This window comes from Pongo abelii, chromosome 16 (assembly GCF_028885655.2).
Source record: "Pongo abelii isolate AG06213 chromosome 16, NHGRI_mPonAbe1-v2.0_pri, whole genome shotgun sequence".
In the NCBI taxonomy this organism is placed as follows: domain Eukaryota; kingdom Metazoa; phylum Chordata; class Mammalia; order Primates; family Hominidae; genus Pongo; species Pongo abelii.
In genome coordinates this window covers 22,045,748-22,063,189 of record NC_072001.2, presented here as the reverse complement: position 1 = coordinate 22,063,189, position 17,442 = coordinate 22,045,748, and the positions used below count along the sequence as shown (strand labels likewise).

Below are 17,442 nucleotides of genomic sequence, written 5' to 3'. Positions count from 1 at the left end.
GGATGAAAATTGAATTGCAGTATAATCTGAAAACTTTTGAGAAATCTATGTTTTTCAGCTAAAAAGAGACAGACTCAGCCTTTTGACCTTTCCTCTTTCCCTCCTTGGAAGGCAATCCAAGACCTGGAAATACAGCAGCCACTTTGTAACCACAAGAATAAAAACATGGCTAAGGAAGTATCAGGAAACTGAAAAGAACCATGGACTGCCTTCCTCTGCAAATTTTAAGTGACAATAATGAAATCTATATTTCTTTAAGTCACTGAATCAGATTAAATTTATGTAGCCCTAAATGAGGTATTAAATACTAAAATACACACTAAAATACAAAAATTTTGGTCTTGAACTGTTGATCTCAGGTGATACACCCATCTCAGCCTACCAAGGTGCTGCGATTACAGGCATGAGCCACCACACCCACCTCAAAACCTTTGTTTTTTTAAAGATATTAGACATGTCTCTAGTTTGAAAAAAAAAAAGCCCTTAACAATAATGTAGGAGAATAAGAGAAACTTTTTCCAAAAAAGAGAAATCACTGTGATTATTTTATCTTATTGGAACGTTGGATAATATAGTCTGCTTTATTAATCATCAAGCATGCTGTAAATTTTCCATTATAATAGGATTTGTACCTCAATTAAGGTGATAAAGTTTTAAAGTTTAGAAAGTGAAAGCCAGCCCCGCCCCTCTCCCAGAGTGCACGGGGACAGCAGTTGCATGGGCAGCTTTCCTTGTGACATCACAGGACCTTCATGATACGCCGCTGCCTGGCCCCGCCTCCTTTCCCTTTCATCTTTCTCATTGACCAATGGGCTTGCAGCATTAAGGCCATGCCCCTATTCTGCATTCTAGTGCAGCCCTGGTGACGCCACCTCTGGCTCAGTCACATAGCTGCGTGGTACGTGACTGGAGGCATATCATTGTCCTCGCCTGGATCACGCCAATGTGGCCCCATCCCCACCTCCCCACCCCATGATGTCAGAAAAAACCCAACAGAGCAAATTGGCTGAGGCCAAGGAAAAGGTAAAATGCATCAGATTGTGACACCCCAAACCCAACCCTGCCCCAGGCCCCTCTGACAGCAGAACAGCTGCCAGAGTCCATGTCACTCCAGAGGTACACCGGGCTGGGCCCCCCCAGTGCCTCTGGGCTCCCCTAACCAAAATCTTGTGTCAGCCCCAACCCCTCAGCAGTCTGCCCCGACCTCATCTGACTTTGAGCTGGTGACTCATGGGGCTCCCCACTCCGTACTCTGCCCTCACCCCCTCTTGCTCGAAAACTGACCTCCCTGGGCCCTTTGGGCTCACGTTTCCAAGGAACTGGATGCCACAGCACCTGCCCTCACCAGTCACCCCAGGGTGACTTTGGGCAGGTGACTCCTGGGACTCCCCGCTCCATACTCAGCCTTCACCTACCGCTGCCCCAAGCCCAACCTCCCTGGGCTCTTTGGGCTCACGTCTCCAAGTACCTGGGTCCCAACCCTGTGAACCCCACCCCAATCTCAAAGAGGCAACTTGGGCATGGCACTGATGTGTCCCCCATCCCCCACCACCCCACGGAGGAGTGGAACGTACTGACGGCACAGTCCCTCTAGGAACTGTCATTACTGCTGCAAGACTGGCCTTTGATCTTAGGACCCATCCCCTAAGTGTTCTCATGGTTCCTCTGGTTGCAGCACAGATTTCCAGCTGGAAGGGGAGTGGGGACCATGTGACCTAGGAGTGAGAAGTTTCAGGGTGCCTTACTCCCTTAACACAGACATTGACAGTTTGAAAAGCCTACACCTCCCTTGTGAACTCAAAATGTTGACAGTGTCTCTGGGTGGCAGTGGGAAAACAGGTTTGGTTTGGTTTGGTTTTCTCCCAGGCTTCTACTCTCCAGAGAGACTTCAACAGTTTTTTCTAAGTTCTCCAGCTCATATCTGAATTCTCCATGGTTCTCTCACCAGAGTGCCCATCAGTCAGTGATCTTTGAAGTGAGATTTGCTCATCTTTTGCAGAAGAGATCTTGGGAAACTGAACTTGACAACTTGAATCTTCCTCATCTCATCTCATCCTGGGGTACTTTGAGTACCACAGGATACATATGGGACATCTTTCTGAAGCATCAGTTTCCCTTGATTCTCTTGAGAGAGACAAAGCATTAATGTTCTTAGGGATGACAGTCACATAGATTTCTAAGAGTGTAGCAGACTTCTCTCTGAAATGAAGCTTGGGTTGTCCTCTTTCTGTTCAATTCCCAGATTTAACAGAAAGGCTGCCTTCTGCCCTGAGGATACATGACTCTAACAGGATGTATGACTGTAAACCACACAGTGTACACCTTCCTGCCTACTTTTTATTTTCTACCTCTGCCTCTGGTTTTGGCCCCTGGCAGCTGCTGATTTGTGGCAAAACCCCAGAGCTCACAGTCAGAAGACTGAGTTTAAGTTCCATTACTGCCTTTCTTTTAGCCATGGTATCAATCCCTCTCAGTCACTAAGTGATTGCGACAGCACCTCGTACAGTTGTTGGTGGCATTAAATCAGATGGTCTATGAGAGTATTTTGTATAAAATGTAAAGTGACTGTAGGAGCTTGTAGTTCTCATGAGTATCACTGCTCCTCTTTTCCACAGTTTACAGGCTATCATCAGTGGAACAGTGCTTGTGTTGGTACTGGAGCAACCGACACCAAACAGAAGAAAATAAATAATGGCACTAACCCTGAGACAACCACTTCTGGTGGTTGCCATTCACCTGAGGAGGTGAGTCTTGGCTGGCTGGTCTCCTGAGGACAGGGGACACAAGGGGAGGTTGAGGGTAACTGTTAAGATTGTGGAAGGAAGAACTGCCGGGTACTGGTTAAGAATTCTGGGTTTGAATCCTACCTCTCTCTCCATCTGTGAGGGACATGATTTACAGCAAATTGCTTGAGTTCTTTGGACCTCTCTTTTCACATCTGTAAAATAGGGGTGGTAATGTTTTACTTACATGTGTGAAGTTTAAATCAGATTTGTTATTGTTGTTGTTTTTGTGTTAATCCCTAGTCCAGCACCTGCTGTAAACTCCTCTCCTCTTTGGGCTTCCATTTCCTGAGGAGGTAGAGTTAGAGTGTCAGAGGTTTCTGTTTGCTCTGAGAGTCTGTGATTTAAAGATTCACTAGAATGGAAACCTTGGGGCCAAGGGCTCCTGTCTGCCTTTTCCGTCCTATATCCCAGCTGTGAAGAACTGTCCCCGGTCCCCATGTACTTGCTCAATGCTTGTTGAATGAACACATCTTTCTAAATCACAAGCTAGCAGAAGGGTGGGCTTTTCTCACATTCCATGTCTGAAGGTTTCTGTTACTGTCTTTTCCAGAGAATCTAGTTTCAGACTTTCAGTTCTGTGGCTGTGGGCAAAAACCAACAAAGAACCAAATCCCTTTTCTTTGGGAGTTAAGGAGTGTTGACCAGTTCATGCTCCCACTGGGTCTAAGAACTTTGCCCTTAAAATCCATTCGTGACCCCTGCTTACCACTTCCTGGCCTGGGGAATAGAGTCGAGGGGCCACCCTCAGTCACATTCCTTTGACTCTCCCCACAGAAACAACAGAACCAAGCTCAGCTGAAAGAAGTAACCTGGTTTCTTTGTTTGCTCATGACATGACTACTGGGTTTGGGGGGGCACTCAGATGTAGAGGCCCAAGTCTCCTCTCGCCTACTCCCAGCCTGGGGAGGAAGGCTCACCTCCCAGATTCCAGCCCATCCCCACAGGGTCCCTGATAACCTGGTCCCATGGGTGGGCCTGTCCTGGGGAAGGGGGCCATTCTGGGGGCATGCCTCTTGCTGTGGATCTCTGCTTCCCCCTAGTAAGAACTCTGTCTTCCTCTTCCTATAGGAAAAGAAGGCGAGCCGTCAACATCAGCCAGCCCTAAGGAGGCAGCTAGAGGTGAGTGGAGGGGGTGAAGTTCCCTCCTGTCCTCTGGATGAGGTTTCTTTGCTTCTCTTTCAGCACTTGCTTGTCTTTTCTCCCAAAGGCCCAGGATCATACTGTACGAATCCTTATGTGTCAGAAAACTGAACTGGAGACAGTGCTCTATTACAGCCAGGATGCTGCCGGGAAATTTGAAGGTGGGAATCTGGGCACCCCATCATCCCTCAACCTCGCACTTTCACAGGCCTTTAGGGGGAGTCCTTTGGGCCGCATCTCAACCTCTCTCATTCCAGGAGAGTCCCAGGATCTGGCAGACCGCCTGCATCATTCCTGGCACTTTGAAGGAGAGTTACAGCAGGCCCTCTCCTCTGTGTCCACACAGCACAAGAAGGCAGACAGGGTGAGTCCAACCACCTGCCCGGTCCCATGGGAGCCCAGCTTTGCAGATAGAGGAATGAGCCTAAAGGTCCCTTCTGCAGGATGCAGTGTCCTGCCCAGAAGACAGCATGGGCCATTTCTTGCTGCTTTTGTGTGTGGTTGTTAGAGGCAGGTTAGAGCTGAGTCACTGCTGTGGGTGAGTTGCGGGGTGCTGTGGGGGGCAAGCACTGGACACAGAGCTCCGAGGCCAAGTGCCCACCCTGCCCATACTTGGCTGCACCCTTGGTCAAATCCTAGGTGGGGGTTAGGGTACTTGTACCATGAAGGTACAGAAGAGTATCTTTAGTATGTTACCATTTGTGTAGAAAGAGGGAACACACATACGTGTGTGTGTGTGTATGTATTATGGTAATATACATAAAACATGTTTGTAAGGATTCATAAAAAACTCAGGAGATAGGAACAGTATTGGGGAGAGATATTTCCCTTCTGTACCTTCTGAGGTTTGGACTATGCCAATGTATCGTTCTTTCAAAAATCAACAAAGGATTAATTTCCTTCTCCTTATCTGTGTCCCTACCCCCAGCGAAAGAATGGGCTTAGAGAATCAGATATACCTGGGTTTTGAAATCCCAGCTCTAAGTGATCTTAGGCAGCACTTAACCTTTAATACCCCATGTTTTTCCATCTACACAATAGAGGTGATCATGGTAACTGTCTCCTATGGAGGTTGTGAGGATTAAATGGGATTGTTAGCATCGTGCCTGGTGAAACACTCAATAAAGGTTCCAACAGTGGTAGTAATAAGAGTAATAGCAATAGCAATATTATCTCATCTCTCTGGGACCCTGTTAGCCAGCTATCAATTCAATCTCTTTCCCTGTCCCTTCCACCCTTACTGAGTTCTTTGAAAAACAAGTGAGAGCCAGGTGCGGTGGTGCATGCCTGTAATCCCAGCTACTTAGGAGGCTGAGGCAGAAGAATCACTTGAACCCAGGAGGCGGAGGTTGCGATGGGGTGAGATCGCGCCTGTGCACTCCAGCGTGGGCAACAAGAGAAACTCCATCTCAGAAAAAGAAAGAAAGAAAGAAAGAAAGAAAGGAAAACAAATGAGACCATGGGCTTGGAAATGTCTTGAGAACATGTCAGGTGTGATTGAGAGGGAGCAAGAGTTACTGTGGAGTAGTCACTGTAGCTGTTGTTACTGGTCGGCCAGCTGCTCCTCTGCCTGCTCTATCCTGACTTGACCTTTCTCTATTTGTAGTACATCGAGGAGTTAACAAACGAGAGGGACGCCATGAGTCTGGAGCTGTATAGGAACACGTAGGATGGGGGCAGGTGGGATGGGAGGTCTGGGAGCCCTTAGTGGGGGTGGTGTGCTGGGAGGTGGGGGGTACAGGTGAGCATGGTGAGAGGCTCATACAGGTTTTCATGTGTGCGCAGGGAAGCTCTAGTGCCGCCTGTGCCACTGACTCATGGGGTAGCCTCAGGCAACTCATGTCCTCTCTCTGGCCTGCCACCTGGGACTTTTAATTCCTGGGGTCCCTTCTAGTGCCATGATTCTGTGGTTGTGGGGTGAGGCAGAGGGTCGATCACCAAAGCAGTCCTTTCTGTTCTTCATTCATTCCTTTCTCTACTGCCTCTGGCTATAGCATAACCAATGAGGAGCTGAAGGAGAAAAATGCCAAACTACAAGAAAAACTTCAAATTGTAGAATCTGAAAAGTCTGAGATCCAGCTCAACATCAAGGAGGTAAAAAGGAAGCCGGAGAAGGACAAAATCCTGCTGCCACAGGTGAGAGACTGCAGCCCTCGGGGTTGTGGGAGCAGCATCCAGCTGGGACCATGGTCAAGGGATCATGCAGGGTATGGGGAGGGTCCAGCCAAGAGTTGGAAAATTTGGGCCCTTATTCTGGTCCTGCCATAGAATCCTCTAGAGTGTGCTAAAAATCTACAAAGTGGGGACCTGCCTGGGAAATCAGAACCTCAGGGTTAGGGCTTAAAATTTCTTTTTAAAGAATCATAGATGAAAACCATTGTTTTATAAATTACATTTATATAGTTAGCTTATGAGTCTATTTCCTTTTCAGGTTCAAACCAACACTTTACAGGAGGAGAAGATGTGGAGGCAGGAGGAGAAGCTTCAGGATCAGGAGGAGAAGATACGGAAGCAGGAGGAGAAGCTACGGGATCAGGAGGAGAAGATACAGAAGCAGGAGGAAAAGATGCGGAGACAGGAGGAGAGGCTGTGGGCACAGGAGAAGGAGCTGCGGGAGCAGCAGGAGCAGATGTGGGAGCAGGAAAAGGAGCTGCAGGAGCAGGAAAAGAAGATGCAGGAGCAGGAGCAGCAGATGAGGGAGCAGGAGCAGCAGATGGGGGAGCAGGAGGAGAAGATGTGGAGACAGGAGGAGAAGATGTGGAGACAGGAGGAGAGGCTGTGGCAGCAGGAGAAGCAGATGCGGGAGGAGGAGGACAAGATGCGGGAGCAGGAGGAGAAGATGTGGAGACAGGAGGAGAAGATGTGGAAGCAGGAGAAGGAGCTGCGCGAGCTGGAGGAGCAGATGCAGAAGCAGAAGGAGCAGATGTGGAAGCAGGAGGAGCAGGTGTGGAAGCAGGAGGAGCAGAGGCCCAAGCTGGAGGAGCAGATGCGGAAGCAGGAGGAGCAGATGCGGAAGCAGGAGGAGCAGATGAGGAAGCAGGAGGAGCAGATGAGGAAGCAGGAGGAGCAGATGCGGAAGCAGGAGGAGCAGATGCGGAAGCAGGAGGAGCAGATGTGGAAGCAGGAGGAGCAGATGAGGAAGCAGGAGAAGGAGCTGCGTGAGCTGGAGAAGCAGATGCGGAAGCAGGAGGAGCAGATGAGGAAGCAGGAGGAGCAGATGCGGAAGAAGGAGGAGCAGATGCGGAAGCAGGAGGAGCAGATGAGGAAGCAGGAGGAGCAGATGCGGAAGCAGGAGGAGCAGATGAGGAAGCAGGAGGAGCAGATGCGGAAGCAGGAGGAGCAGATGCGGAAGCAGGAGGAGCAGATGAGGAAGCAGGAGGAGCAGATGAGGAAGCAGGAGGAGCAGATGCGGAAGGAGGAGCAGATGAGGAAGCAGGAGGAGCAGAGGCCCGAGCTGGAGGAGCAGATGCGGAAGCAGGAGGAGCAGATGAGGAAGCAGGAGGAGCAGATGCGGAAGCAGGAGAAGGAGCTGCGCGAGCTGGAGAAGCAGATGCGGAAGAAGGAGGAGCAGATGGGAGAGGTGGAGGAGCAGATGTGGAAGCAGGAGGAGCAGATGCGCGAGCTGGAGGAGCAGATGCAGGAGCAGGACGAGAGGCTGCGATTGAAGGAGGAGAGGCTGTGGGATCAGGATGAGAAGATGCGCGAGGAGGAGGAGAAGATGTGGATACAGGAGGAAAGGCTTCAGGAGCAGGAAAAGGAGCTACGGGAGAAGGAAGAGGAGATGCAGAAGCAGGAGAAGATGCAGGAGGAGGAGGAGAAGATGCGGGAGGAGAAGAAGAAGATGCGGGGGCAGGAGGAGAAGATGCGGGAGAAGGAGAGGATGGGAGAGCAGGAGGAGAAGATGCAGGAGGAGCGGTGCTCAGAGCCCTGCCTCCCTCCCTCCAAAGACCTTTCTGATAGGAGCCACCCTGGCAGCGTGGAGCCTGCACGAGAGGCTGCGAAGGGTTATTCCCATGACAACCGCACTGCACAGCAGATGATGCAGCTGCTTGGTGGAAGGAAGAATGCCCAGGAGCGCCCAGTCTTAGGCAGCACCTCCTGCATCCCATTCTTCTACCGAGGAGATAAGAAAAAGATGAAGATCATCAGTATCTAAAAGCCGGCACTGTCAACAAGGCCTACAGAAGTGTAAGCCGCCGTGGAACTTTGTGAATATAGTCTGAGAACAAACTTGAAAAAAAGAAAAAAAAAAGAAAATTTATTTTAAATTGTGGCAAAATACTGGCTTGGTGCAGTCGCCCACACTTGTAATCGCAGCACTTTGGGAGGCCTAGGCAGGTGGTTCACCTTAAGTCAGGAGTTCAAGACCAGCCTGGCCAACATGATGAAACCCCGTTAAAAAAGTTAGCCAGGCATGGTTGCGCACGCCTGTCATCCCAGCTACGCGGGAGGCTGAGGTTGCAGTGAGCCTACATCACACCACTGCCTCCAGTCTGGGTGACAGAGTGAGACTACACCTCAAAAAAAAAAAAAAAGTTTCTACCTGAGGACTATAATATCTATGTACATTTCTATTGCTTTTTCTTGGTCTTTCTCATTTAGTCTTGTGTTGTCTTGTCTTATGGCATGCCTAGTAAACTTTTATCTGCCTCCAGAGAGTAATGACTTTGACTTTATGGCACACAATTGGAGTAAGACCAGACCACCTTCATCTGGTTTGGGACTAAGCTAGTTCAAAGCAGGTTTTAGGTTTTGTGACAGCTGGTCTATGTTTTATTCATTTGGACTCCTAGGGGTGGCCCTTCCAGGGTCCCCACCAAGGTCCCATCTCCTTCCTGGGATCCAAATTCTCATTAGGTCATTTCAGCCCTGTGAGAGTGCCAAACATTCAGCTAGGCTCTCCAGCCTCTTAACTATCACTTCACACTCAGTTTCTTAGCCTCTTAGCCCTCTACTGTTGACCAATCACCAAATGTGGGAAAAGCACTATAGACTGTTGGGGTCACTTCCTAGGCCTGGTCACTCAAGTCCTGGCTGAGGTCTTCAATTACCTTCCAACAACTGTTTTTGATGGTGGGGGGGACACATTTTTTTGTGAGAGTCTAAATAGTTTCTGTGGCATAAATGCATGGTTTAATGGTGCCTGGGTTGTAACAGAAAAGTATATGGGCAAAAATCATAAGAGAAAAATGATTCATATTTTATGTCTGTCTACATTAGACCTGCTCAGGGAATAGAATTTGGGAATCACATAATAAATAAGAAACTGCATGCTTGATTGAACATTTGCTTTCTTCACTATCAGGACATGGGGACATATATTTTAAGGCTTTTAAAGGCATTTGGGAGAGATTTTATATAGGCCATAAAATGCATTACCCCTCAAAAATAAGAATCACTGAAGAATATAGTTGACTCACAGAAAAAAAAAAATCCTCTCTAATTTTAAGCCGCTATTAGTTCTCTTTACAAAAAACTTGGGAAAGTTATTATTTTTATTTTTTTGCAAACTTTAACCATGACCTCGCTTTACTTCCATGTATTTAATTTCACTGAAATTATATTTCAAAGAAAAGTCTTTCTGGAAATTGTTTTTACTTTAATACCCAAAATTGGAGCAACAGCACTCACAGGAGCAAGGCTCCAACCAGTGGATCAGCTGTTTGGCGTGGATGTAGAAGAAGGTGCATTGAAACTCAGTACATCTGTGTTTAGCCTTAGGCAGAAAGTCTGTTTCTTCAAGTAAACCTAATATACTAAAGATACTCCCTGCAGATGGCTTGTTTCCAGCCCATGGCAAGGTAGACAAGTCACATGGCTTTAAAGGCAAAGCCGTCTTGTCTGTCTCATGGGGACATAAGAACAATCGATTGTTGAAGGAATCCTAGGGCTTTTGGCTTCCAGTACAGACAGACAGATGTGCCTCTCTCGACCTTGCTGAAGCAGGCCCCAAATATTCACTCCTAGAACATGGAGACAAAGAAAGAAATTGAACTTTCCAATATATTCCAGTTTCTTCTAGATTCAAATATAGCTCTGAAATGAAGATGAGATTGTTTGCATTGTTGCTTTGTTTTGAAATTTTATTATTAAACCCCACAATTCGAAGGCACGGAAATGTTTGCCTAGCATTCAGCACACCCCAAACATTTCCAGATGGGTTGCAAGAAGTCAACCTCATCCAGATTTTGTTTCTGCTGGAGATGTCGTCCCTTGCTGTATGTCCTTGCATATTTTTCCTGCCAGCTGTGGGAAGTGACAGGACATGGTTTAATTTGGGCTGCTGTTCTGTTTCTTTAAGCCTGCAGCAGACAGCCCTTTTGAAACTCACCCTTTGCCTCTCCTCCCTCCTATAATTCATTTTTTTCCTCATTTTTTTTCTGATAGTGCATATTACTTGAGATTTTCCTGGAAAAGTTGTGATTATCTGGAATTGGATCTTCTGCCACCTTCAACAGCTCGAATCCTTGTAGGCTAGCAGCTAACCTAGAGCTGGCAGACTCAAATGGAATCTTGATCTCTTCATATTTAAGGCTCAGAAAACTCAAAAGGAGTGCTTTGTAAAATACTTCTGTTTATATTATATGTATGATAATTAGCATGAGTACAAAATGGGCAAAATTTAGCTGGGCTCAGGTAGACTTTCCTATGGATCAGATAAATGGAAATGAAAAAAAGTATGAGGACACAGATTTGCTGATTGTTCTCCATCTTTTATATTTATTTCTTAACTTGTCTTGGTCTACTGTAGAATGTTCCAGAAATGTCATTGGGTATAATGTCTGATTTAGCACTGACTTATTTGTGGGTTTGCTTCGAGTGTATTTTCCTTGGGCTTTGGGTATATGACTGCCACAAATTTTAATTACACTAATTAGACGTAGGTGGATGCTTAAGCCCAGTTGGAGTCCTAGCCCTGTTCAGCTGCCTCTGTCATTAGTTTTTCTGGTGACATGGTTTGGCACCATCTTCCAACACATTTTCCGGAAATTAGTTTTAAGTTTGAAAATAACTTGTCTAATAAAGCTACTGACATTCAACTAGTGTCTTTAACTTGTTGAAGTGGACTTGAGTAAAATGCATACATTTAAACTGTAACTTGTGTACCCATTTCTTTCCTTAACTGTGGGCTTTCAGATTTGTTTGGTGGCTAGAGAGGGAGTCATGCCCGATCCTCATGAGTCCGTGGGCTCGTGTCTAGTTTAGGTGAAGCCTGACTTGGCTCAGGGCTGGGTGGCAGGTTTTAACGTGTGTGGCAATGCTAGTCAATTGGGGATGTCCACATTGCTCATAGTGTAGAGAAGGCTTCTGAGGTCTAGACCCAGCAGGTGGGAAGCCAGCCTTGGTTAGTGCCGTGGACACGGGCACAGGAGGAGTCAGTCTCAGGAGCACCTCTGCCCTGCATCTCCCTCGGAGGATATAGGGCCATGTGTGCCTGCCACTTCCCTGTTCTCACAGCTCTTTGTGATGTCAGAGAAGCCTTTGGATTTTGTTTTTGGGAGAGTATGCCAAACTATGGCCTCCACAGCACAGGGTTCAGGTTGAGTTTGCCATTCCTAGTTTCTCCCTGGAAACATATCCCTCCTCTTTAACCCTACTTAAAGGGTTTAAAACATTCTACTCTTACTTTTAAAGGATGCTTTAAAAATACAGGCCACATCTGTTTCACTTAATCTGCATTCAACAGCACCTCATGACACAAAAAGTAATGCAGTCTGTTTGCCAAGCAAGCACTTGGAAATTTCGAGGCACGGAAACTGATAGGAGCCTCCGTTTTTCCACCTTGAGGATTGTTGCACTTTGCATCCACCCAGGTCATCTCTCAGCAGCATCCACGCTCACAGGGCTGCCTCTCGTCCTCTCACATATTTTCAGGCGTGTTTGTTCACTATTCAATGCACTCAGCTTTTGTCAAGTGCCCACTTGCTCTCTGCAAGGTGTTTTGAATTCACGTATGGCCAGGGGCTCTGGTGCAGGGAGGAGCACACAGAACCAGAAGATATGGAGCATGGGGCTTCCAAGGTCTTCCCTTCAGGAAGCCAGATGATGAGGGCATTTCTCCTTTGTTACTTTGCTAAAGCGGCTGACAGTAGTTAGACACAGCTGAGGAGGCGGGAGGCCCGCAGCGCTTCTGGGGGTCCAGCATGCTGTTTAGCTACTGATGAGGGTGGGCAGAAGAAACAAGCAGACTCCCTCCTGCTCTGGGACAGTTTCACGTAGGAAACCAGGAGTCTGAGCCGCCCAGAGTATGGGCATGTTGAGGGCTGCTGGCCTTTTTGTCAGGTCTTCGGAACAGGCACGATGGGGTTATTGTCATCTCGAATCTCAGGCTAAGGGAGCTTCAGGAAAAGATTTCTGCACCATTTTTTTAGGACATTGTTTCCAAATCCTTTAAAGTGTAAGAGTCACTTGGTGCAATCATTTCACTACTTATTTGGCAAAGGGAGTTTACAGAATCAGTGTGGAACGTGGAGACGATGTGAAGATGGCGTTTTCAGTCCGCTGATGTCCTTGTTTCCTCCCTGTCTCTCTTGCAAAGTCGCCAACATCCAGCAGCAGCTGGCCCAGCTTGACAATGAGTCCCGGCCAGGCACGGCGGAGGCTGACAGGCACCGGCTGCAGCTCATCAAGGAGAAGGAGGCCCTGCGGCAGGAGCTTCAGCTCATCATTGCACAGCGCCGCTCCGCGGGAGATGTGGCCCTGCTGGAGGAGGAGCGGGAGCGCCTGGAGGAGGAGCTGCGATGTGCACGGGCCACCTCCGCACAAAGCGCCATGGAGAGATGGGTCAGCGGGGACAGGACCTCCAGCGGAAAGCCTGCTGGAAAAACTCCACGGGGTGGCTTGTGTGTGGCTGAAGGGTGTTCCTGATGATCGCTCAGAGCTTCTCCTGCCTGGATGTTCCCTGGTCTAGGAGGGGCATGCGGTGGGGGACACTGCCTTCTGCTCCCTGGGTCTCTGGAGCCTCTGCTCTGAAGCAGGAGGTGATAAGGGGGAAGGAGTGAGGGAAGATGGGTGACCTCCACCTCCCACCATGCCCCACCCTTCCCGAAGTTTGTGCTTGGTGCTTTCACCTGCCTTTGTGGGACCCTGCCCTGAGCAGGCTGTGGTCTAGCTCTGGCCCGGGCAGCTCTGTTGCATGGGGGGAAGAATTCCCTGTTCCTGACAGGGTGAGCATGGTGGGAATCCACCTACTGCTTTCCTCTCCAACTTTGATTTCTAACCAGGAGAGCCTGCTCTTCTCTGGCATTAGGAAGCTGGCCACCTGTCGTGCATCTGTCCCGAGGCTCCTTCACCACGCAGGACAAGCAAAGCCAGCATGGCGGCTTTGGTATTCGGTGCCACTAGGTCGTTCAGCCTTTCCTCGTGTGCCATGTGTCCTGGTTTCCACTTGCTGTGTGAGATTGCAGATTGTGTCAAAGGCTGGGCCTGCCTTCCACACTTAACAGCAGTTTCTCTGTGGCTATCAGCTGGGCTTTGGAGAGCAGCCCCTCCCCCACGTGTTAAAGTCTCGCCCCCGGAGCTCACATGAGCAGCTCCACAGAGACTCTAATAGACGCTTGGATGATTGGATCTGTTCAGATGCTCTTACTCCTACTGTTTCACAATGGGTGTCTGTATTGTTGGCGTCCTTTATGCTTGGATGTTCATGGGTCATCTTCATAGGAGACAAGTCTGTGGCTTGGCACGAGGGGCTCATGGCAGCCTGAGGGAAGCGGTGGTGTCTGGAGAGTTGAGCTCAGAGCCCTGGGCAGGTGAATTTCATTTTGCCTGAGATGGTGGCATGCCCTGTCACTTCACCTGGAATCAACCACGAGGAGAATCTGAATGTAAAAGGGACTGTGCAGCTGAAGTTTTCTACTGTGCTCTTGCACGGCTGCGTTTGTTTTCAGCTAAATATTTCCTTCTGTTCCACCCCTGATATTCTTGTATGTGTGTTCTGCATAGGAGGGCCTGGGAGTTGCTGTTGCTTCTCTGTGAAGGGGGGAGGACTTGGCCCCACAAATGTCGCCTGCATCTCAGGGCCCCACACCCATGCTCCTTTGACTGTGGCTGCTGTCACCATGTGGAAATCCAGCACACACACGTGCTGTGGCCCCTGAGTACAAGTCTGCAGCCCTCCATGGAGCCAGTGTTAGCCCCGATGCCTGGGTTCAAGGGTGGGGACAGCAAAGCCAGACCAGCTTTGACTCACATGGGAGCCTCACGTGAGACCAGCCCAGGTGCTGAGTCCTGGGACTCAGAGCCCTCGACCAGGACCTAATAGCCCCAAGTGTGTTTCCTGAATCTGCTGCTAAATGACCTTGGTGGGAGAAGCACATCCACATGTGCTAAGCACTGGCACGCACATCTCATGGGGGTGGGGCGCTTGTAGCTCTGGGCCTTCTGTGCCGGTACACAAAGGGCCCATTTCTCCACGCTGCCTCCCTTCAATGGAGGGGTGCTTGCAGTTTGCAAGTATGGGGCCACATGGTAGGAGGCTTCCCCCAGCACAGGCTGGCAGCATTAGGAGACTGGCGTGGGCCAGGTGCAGAGAGAGTGAGGTTGGCGCCTTAAGGCTGAGCTGTGCCAGCTGTAGAGCTGGGCCCAGTCTGCCTGTCTCACCTGCAGTGTCATCAGCAGCAAATAGGAGGCGTTTGCCTGGCTGGGGTGTCATCCGGGGGGAGAAAGAGAGAGATGCTCACCTCCTTCAAGCCTCCCGCCCTGGCAGATGATACGTGCAGCGGCCTCCCAGCTGCTCAGAGCCGGCATCTCTGGAGGGAGCTGGTGCACATCTCCTGGGCTGAGGGAGCAGGCTTGAGGTGAAGGACACATACCCTAGATAATCTCTCGGAAGGCTTGTGTCAATGCTTGTGATATCCTTTGTTATTTTAGCTTGCTCATGTTAGTGTGTGGCAGGCATTTATACAAGATGCTGATGTTCAACAGAGAACCCCACGTCTCTATTGCAAGATGCCTGTCATCCTGAGAAATCCTCTTTCCAAGGATGACTGCTTTTATTATAGGGGTGATTATAAAATGAAAGATCTATCAAAAAGCAAAAATTTGGTTCTGCTGAACCTGAAGTCATGTTTTCCTTTGTCATAATTTAATGACATCTTTACAAAGAGTACTTTATGTAAAGTAAATGAAGACAGTAAACTAGACTTTATATTTTCTTAATCTGTTAGCTTACTTTTCTACTCCTTTTCATAGCAGTGGTAAATATTCTTTGAAGTTAGTTTCCTTTGAATTGGAGACACAAGGCTATGTGCTTTAGGAGTTGGGCCCTGGCCAGTTTTCTGCCAGGAAACTGTAACCCCTTTTCTTTTTGTTGAAAATATAAGTACAGAAGTCAGGCAAATGTCTAAGACTCTTATTCTAGCAGTTTATGTTCCAGCCAGTTTTTAGATGTCTCAGTTATTGCCAGCGTGGCCCCTGTTTGGTAAGGAAGTTACATTTTTAGTCATCTGCAACTTTCAGAATAACCAGCATAAAATTAGACTGCACATGTGGCACTCATGGGCACTTGTGTGTGATCTTGTATCCAGATGCACTGTCTCTTGCACACTCCAAAATGCACCTATTTGTATAATGACAAATGTGTTGTATTGGGTAGAAGGGGAGAATTTGATCTAAAACTTTTTTCACTACAGATAAAACAATCTGAAAATAAGTCATGACTAAAGGCAGTCTAAAACCGAGCCGTACATATGAGTGTATCTGTATGTCATCTGTGTGAAAACAGAGCTGGAATGTGCTGATGGATTTAGCGATGGGTTGGAAATTCTACCTGTTCACTCAAGAGTGGAGCCAGTTTTCAGTAGGAACTCAATTTAGATTCTATTAATTTGGGATTTGAGCTAATAGAATTCAGGTTGGGTTAGAATTTCTGAAAAGCATTAAGAAAAAAGTTAATAGCCTTGGACCAGGCTTGGGTAAATTCCCTACAACAAATCGCTTCCTGGGGCTGGTCACTGTTTGCCACTGGATACGCTCTGCTGGTGTCATCTCTGCCCCTGGGGTCCTCTGTGACTTAATAGTGTCCTGGTGCTTGTGAGAGTGGGTTCCAAGTTACAGCTCCAAAGCCCAATGAGGGATGTATTTTGAACTCACTTTTAAACTCCCTTTGAAAACTCTCAGCTCCCCATCTTCTGAAAAAGATGGGGTTTTTGAGGATATCACCCTTGATAAGCATCAGATAGGATGTGAGTATCACAGAAAATTGGGGAAATATTTTTCAGTAATAAAGGAAATGTCTGTTTGTTGGTAATGTGCCTTGGCTTTAGGGTCAAGCCAGCCTGACCGAACTTTGAACTTGTGTAGCAGAGGCAAGCTACTTTATATGAGTTTCTTCATCTGAAAAGCAGGGATACAACCCAAAGACCGGTAAGGAATGAGGCAGTGCATACAAAGCAGTGTGCCTTTCTATAAGCCCCTCAGTGGAACTTCAGAATTGCTTTTTCTTTTTTTTTTTTTTTTTTTTGAGACGGAGTCTCGCTCTGTCACCCAGGCTGGAGTGCAGTGGCGCAATCTCGGCTCACTGCAAGCTCCGACTCCCAGGTTCATGCCTTTCTCCTACCTCAGCCTCCCAAATAGCTGGGACTACAGGCACCCATGACCACGCCCAGCTAATTTTTTGTATTTTTGGTAGAGACAGGTTTCACTGTGTTAACCAGGATGGTCTCGATCTCCTGAACTCGTGATCCACCCACCTCAGCCTCCCAAAGTGTTGGGATAACAGGTGTGAGCCACCACGCCTGGCCCCAGAATTGCTTTTTAAACATTACTTTCATCTGTACAAGCTATCAAAACATTTTCCTTAAAAATTAAAATATCATAGGTAAGTGGAATCTTAGAACATTCTACTCAAGAGTTTATTACACGTGTTCTCAAATATTTTGGTCTCAGAACCTCCTTCCAATGTTAAAATGCAGTGGATTCCAAAGAGCTTTTGTTTGTGTGGTTTTTTTAAAGTTCTTTTTTCTAACTGTTTTGTTTTGTTTTTCATTTTTCCCCACCCAGGGACCTGTCAGTGTTTACGTGGATTTTTATCTGTCAGTATTTACTAATTTAGAAGTTAGCCCTGGGGAATTTTTTAAATATTTATTTATTAAAGATAACAATAGGCCAGGCACAGTGGCTCACGCCTGTAATCCCAGGACTTTGGGAGGCCAAGGCAGGAGGATTATTTTAGTTCAGGAGTTCGAGACCAGCCTAGGCAACACGAGAAAACCTCTTCTTTACAAAAAATACAAAAGTTAGCTGGGTGTGGTGGCACATGCCTGTGGTCCCAGCTACTTGGGAGCCTGAGGTGGGAAGATGACTTGATCCCGGGAGGTGGAGTTTGCAGTGAGCTCTGATCACACCACTGCACTCCAGCCTGCACAACAGAGCAAGGCCCCATCTCCACAAATAAAAAAAGACAATAAAAACCCTATTATGTGTTAATATTAGTAACATTTCTATGACTGATAACTTTTTTGAAACAAAAAACTATAGTGAGAAGAGTGGTATTATTTGCCCTTGCTGTCCATCT

General features: G+C 47.8%; 1 protein-coding gene across 1 annotated transcript in view; it reads left to right on the top strand.

Moving 5' to 3' along the window:
* The first annotated feature begins 844 nt into the window (after window positions 1-844).
* The window catches only part of LOC100438855 (golgin subfamily A member 6-like protein 7), an 89,933-nt gene continuing 73,335 nt past the window's right edge, over window positions 845-17,442 (top strand). Inside the window, exons 1-9 of the mRNA XM_063716432.1 lie at window positions 845-1,023; window positions 2,616-2,744; window positions 3,561-3,590; window positions 3,855-3,905; window positions 3,994-4,087; window positions 4,184-4,290; window positions 5,533-5,591; window positions 5,921-6,062; window positions 6,358-12,710. Of these exons, the coding sequence (XP_063572502.1) occupies window positions 973-1,023; window positions 2,616-2,744; window positions 3,561-3,590; window positions 3,855-3,905; window positions 3,994-4,087; window positions 4,184-4,290; window positions 5,533-5,591; window positions 5,921-6,062; window positions 6,358-8,082 (2,388 nt within the window). The 5' untranslated portion in view covers window positions 845-972 and the 3' untranslated portion in view covers window positions 8,083-12,710. The remainder of the gene's footprint in view (window positions 1,024-2,615; window positions 2,745-3,560; window positions 3,591-3,854; window positions 3,906-3,993; window positions 4,088-4,183; window positions 4,291-5,532; window positions 5,592-5,920; window positions 6,063-6,357; window positions 12,711-17,442) is intronic.